Below are 4,470 nucleotides of genomic sequence, written 5' to 3'. Positions count from 1 at the left end.
GGCATGAACTTTGAAGCCCCAAATACCATTTATTCAGCAAGTCTTTACTGAATGCCAGAGGTAGGAGAAAATTCGAGTTCTATTAATTATTAATGGTACACCTTGTGAAAATTGCTTAGCAATTCTGAGTTGCAGTTTCCTCCATCTATGACAGGGAGTAATAAAGTCTGTTTAATGTCATTTGCAGTGTAATGAGGTGTTATTACCCATGATGCATCAAGGAATGCCTGGCGTGCGAAGTCCCCACAGACTCTTGGCTCCTCGGGAACTTCAGCAAAGTGAGGCCCACACATGTCCTCTGCTGCCCACCATTGCCACCCTACCATGCCCTCGATACTCCAACATACACACATCAAAATAATAACATCACTAACTCATGAAAACTGTTTTTGTTTTGTTCTGTTTCATTTTTGTGAGTGTGTGTGTGTGCCAGCCCTGGAGCCTGGGTGCTATCCCTGAGTTTTTCATTCAAGGCTAGTGCAGTACCACTTGAGCTACCCCTCCAGTTCAGGCTTTTTGCTCATCTGCCTGGGTTGACTTTGAATCCTGATCCTCAGACCTCAGCCTTTTGAGTAGCTAGAATTACAAGCATGGGTCACCAGTGCCCAGCTTGAAAGTTGGGGTTGGATGCATCAGAAAATTGGTAGGTATTGCTAAAAATAAAGCCCTTATTTTTGTATTTTTTTTCTCTTGCTTTTTTTTTTTTTTTCCTGCTGATCTTTGGTGTAGCTTAGCCATCCCAGTGGGTAATTCCAGCCTGCTACTAAATCACCTCCATATCAGAAGTACCATATGATTTTGTTGCTGTTATTGTTGGTTATGAGGCTTGAATTCAGCGCCTGGGCACTATCTCTAAGATCTTTTGCTCAAGACTAATGTTCTACCACTTTGAACCACAACTCCACTTCTGGTTTTCTGGTGGTTAATTGGAGATAAGAGTCTCCTGGACTTTTCTGCCCAGGCTGGTTTTGAGCTGCGATCCTCAGATCTCAGCCTCCTGAGTAGGTAGGATGACAGGCATAAGCCACCAGAGCCTGGCTTGTTGTGCCATATTGACTGCAGATCTTTCCCTTCCTAGGTGCATTTGTATTTTAGGTTGTAAGAACCCACTCTGGTCCATGAGAGGCACTCAAGAACTAAAGAAGGAATGGATACGTGGTATCTCTGAATCGGGGATTTTCAGCTACCTTGGGAGACAGAAGGGAGGATCTCTCTAATGGAGGGACGAAGTAGCCAGCTCTCCTCCAACCCTATTGGGTAAATGCAGGGCTGAGATTTACAGTACTTAACAGGGAAATCAGCATAGGTACTGAATCATCAGAATGTGCCTAGCACTGGACTGGGGACTAAGTGTGGCCCTCTTGCTTGTGGGTGATAGATAGGAGAGATGGGGTACTGGGTCATCCATCAACTGCTTTGAAAGTATTTTGGCAATCCACCAATCAGCCTGGCCAATCAGCCTAGCCATGTCACACATGCACAATACCTTCTTCAGCTTAGGGTAAGTGGTTGTAGGGGACTAAAAGGCCTCTACTAACTTGCCTTCCAAGTCTCAGTTTCTCCTAAAACAACCAAGTGAAACTTGCTCATTTTTGGGGTCTACTCCAGCCCTAACCATTTGTAATTTTCAACTTTTTGTTGTTGTTTTTTCAGTTCTAGGAGATCCAACGTAGGGCCTTAAACATACTCAGCAAACATTCTTCCACTGAACTACATCCTCAGGCCCTGTGCATTAATATAAGACTAATAATAACTTGTCATAGTCAGTAAGGAATAGTAGATCTATTTATTAGTAGATCCAGCACAGATCTGAAGTTGGTAGATCAGTGCAAATTCTGGCTGCTACTCTGTGACTTGTGTCCCAATCAGTTAGCTTCTCAGAACTTCCAGATCTAATCAATTCAACGAAGACTTTCTCAGTCCTTTTTTGGTGTCAGGCCCTGGGACGCACTGGTGGACAGATCTAGTTTTCGCTATCATAGAACTCACTGATCTCCACAGATCTCTTTGGATGCAAGTGACAGATACTGATCCCTCTTCAGACTAGGCAAAACAAGAATGTAGGGGACTCTGGTAGGTCCCAAGTGTGGCCTTACCTAGAGTTCTAATGAAGATGGCACCAACCATTCAGCCCATGTGTACTTTATTTTTTAATTTACATTTTGTTATTTTTTATTTATTTTTATTTTATTTTATTTTTTGTAGAACAAGAACAGGTCATTCCTTTATTGACATGCATAAAATACATCACATTTTCTGTTCTGCTGATGCTATAAATTCAATGCCAATGCTCCAGCCACATCAGTTAGGAGCATAAAGTATATCATGTAACCTCAAATCTCTAACAGTGGAAGGCTTAAACAAGAATGGATGCTGCAAGAATGTCGTTTCCTTTGATGTGACAACTGAGCATCCATGTCCCTCCCTCTCAGATGGCTTCTTCAGCATGTTAGAGCAGTGAGGAATGGTTTAGTCTCATAACCGAGTTAAGAGTGAAGATATTGGCCACATAATACACATGCTCCCTTTTAAAAAAACATTTCTGAATCTTGGGCAACTGTTCTTTTGTAACGACTTTACAGTTTCTAAAAGCAGTTATTGTCGAAAGCTGGAAGAACTTAAGTCTTCTCAGATGATGTGCCAGGCGGTGGTGGCTCACGCCTGTAAACCTAGCTACTCAGGAGGCTGAGATCTGAGGATCACAGCTCAAAGCCAGCCCAGGCAAGAAAGTCTGTGAAACTCTTATCTCCAGTAAACCACCAGAAAACCGGAAGTGGCGTTGTAGCTCAAGTGGTAGAGTGATCGCCTTGAGCTGAAGAGCTGAGGGAAAGCGCTCAGGCCCAGAGCTCAAGCCCCACTACCAAAAAAAAAAAAAAAAAAGTCTTCTCAGATGAGCATGTGAATGAATGGAGGGAGGTAAACAAAAAATAAAATTAAAAAAAAAAAGATGAGGTCTGATAGGGGAGCAGCCGGATAAGAAATCAAAAAAGGAACAGTAATTTAAAGTTTATTCCAGCTATAATGCAGGTTATTCTGACTTTAAGGTAGCATCACATGGCATACTTCTGAGTCCATTCCCGAGATATTCTGTTGTGCTTATCTCTGTCTGTTTTATAGATCCGTGCAATCTCTGGCACTAGGGGGTCATCTGGGTTCGGATTACCTAGCAGTGGACAAATGGATAAAAGAACTTTAGAAATAGTTAAAGCAGGAGACCACTGTGACCTTAGAATATCAAGACAAATGCTGCCATTACTGTTCATATTTGGATGGTAAATTCTTGTTGTAAATGCAACCTTGGGTGGTTTGAAGGGGTAGTCTGTAGGAAAATGAATTGTCAAAAAGAATACACCGCCTTGAGATGGGCTGTCATTAGGTCCCATCATTGTGGCTTGCCAGTGAAACAAGTCATCCCCAACTGGACCTGCAGAGCACTGTGCTGGAGGATCACGGGCCAAATCACCAAGTTCCTTATTAATCCCTTTTAACGCCATAGTCTGTGCTTTTCGCTTGGCTCCTCATTCTATCTCGTTGTGTGCTCAAAGGGTCCGGCCAAAACTCTTGATTATCCGGGTGGCTGGGGAAGGACTGTATCTTTGTCTCACACCGGTGCTGCCAGACACAGGCGCTTGGTGTCGAGGCGAATCTCACGAGAACCTCGTGGCCAGCTCTTATTGTTTTTATTTTGTGTCATTAGTGGAGCTTGATCTGAGAGACTGGACACTGCTGTCCCTTAGTTTTTTCATTCAAGCCCGGCACTCTAGCACTTGAGCCAAAGCTCCACTTCAGGCTTTTTTGATGATTAATTAGAGACAGGAGTCTCATGGACTTTGCTTCTCCAGGCTAGCTTTGAACCGCCGTCCTCAGCATCCAGCCTCCTGAATAGCTAGGATTACAGGTAGGAGCCACTGGTGCTGGACCTACAAGTGCTTTTTTTCTGTCTCTCCCTGACTCTGATTCTCTCCAGCCCTGATGCTGATGATGGTTACAGGACTTATCAGGAAAGGGAATCTGATTGGCTCATCCTGGGTCACATGTCCACTTACCATCCAATCGTCTGTGACCAGGTGGTAGGACCATACAGTACAATATGGCCTCAGGGATTCACCCACATGGATGCAGGATGGGTCCACAGCTTTCTCCTCCAATCCCCCACAAAAAATGTAGGCTCCACAAACATAAATGAAGTCCTGTACTGTGGTGCCATGTGGACAGCTGGTGCTGGATTGAAGAGGGCCCAGCCCAATTAATAATAGTGTCTTCTGTGCATCCAGAAACTCATGTATATTTTCACAGTCACCTTGCTGAGTTGATTTATACAAGTTAGTTGAGCATAGAAGGTGCTCAGGCTAGGTGTCTCCCACATGTTTTGGTGCCTGATGTGCAGAATGAATGAATGAGTCAACGAAGGAATGAATGAATGAGATGGGGGTTGGATGCGAGACTGGAAAAGGGAGTTTTTGCAGTTTC

General features: G+C 43.8%; 1 protein-coding gene across 1 annotated transcript; it reads right to left on the bottom strand.

The window, feature by feature from the left end:
* Positions 1 to 2,991: 2,991 nt before the first annotated feature.
* LOC122114499 (ubiquitin-conjugating enzyme E2 D3-like) lies at positions 2,992 to 3,664 on the bottom strand. The gene has a single exon (XM_042687704.1). The coding sequence runs from the start codon at positions 3,492 to 3,494 to the stop codon at positions 3,051 to 3,053; it is 444 nt and encodes a 147-aa protein (XP_042543638.1). The 5' UTR covers positions 3,495 to 3,664; the 3' UTR covers positions 2,992 to 3,050.
* Between the last annotated feature and the right edge of the window lie 806 nt (positions 3,665 to 4,470).

Source organism: Dipodomys spectabilis, unplaced genomic scaffold (genome assembly GCF_019054845.1).
Source record: "Dipodomys spectabilis isolate Male_0828 unplaced genomic scaffold, ASM1905484v1 ptg000108l, whole genome shotgun sequence".
NCBI classification, from domain to species: domain Eukaryota; kingdom Metazoa; phylum Chordata; class Mammalia; order Rodentia; family Heteromyidae; genus Dipodomys; species Dipodomys spectabilis.
This window is presented reverse-complemented; position numbering and strand designations above follow the sequence as displayed.

What these genes read in the sequence shown, in the direction of transcription:
- LOC122114499 (XM_042687704.1), bottom strand. Translation starts at nt 3,494, where the DNA reads ATGGCGTTAAAAGGGATTAATAAGGAACTTGGTGATTTGGCCCGTGAT.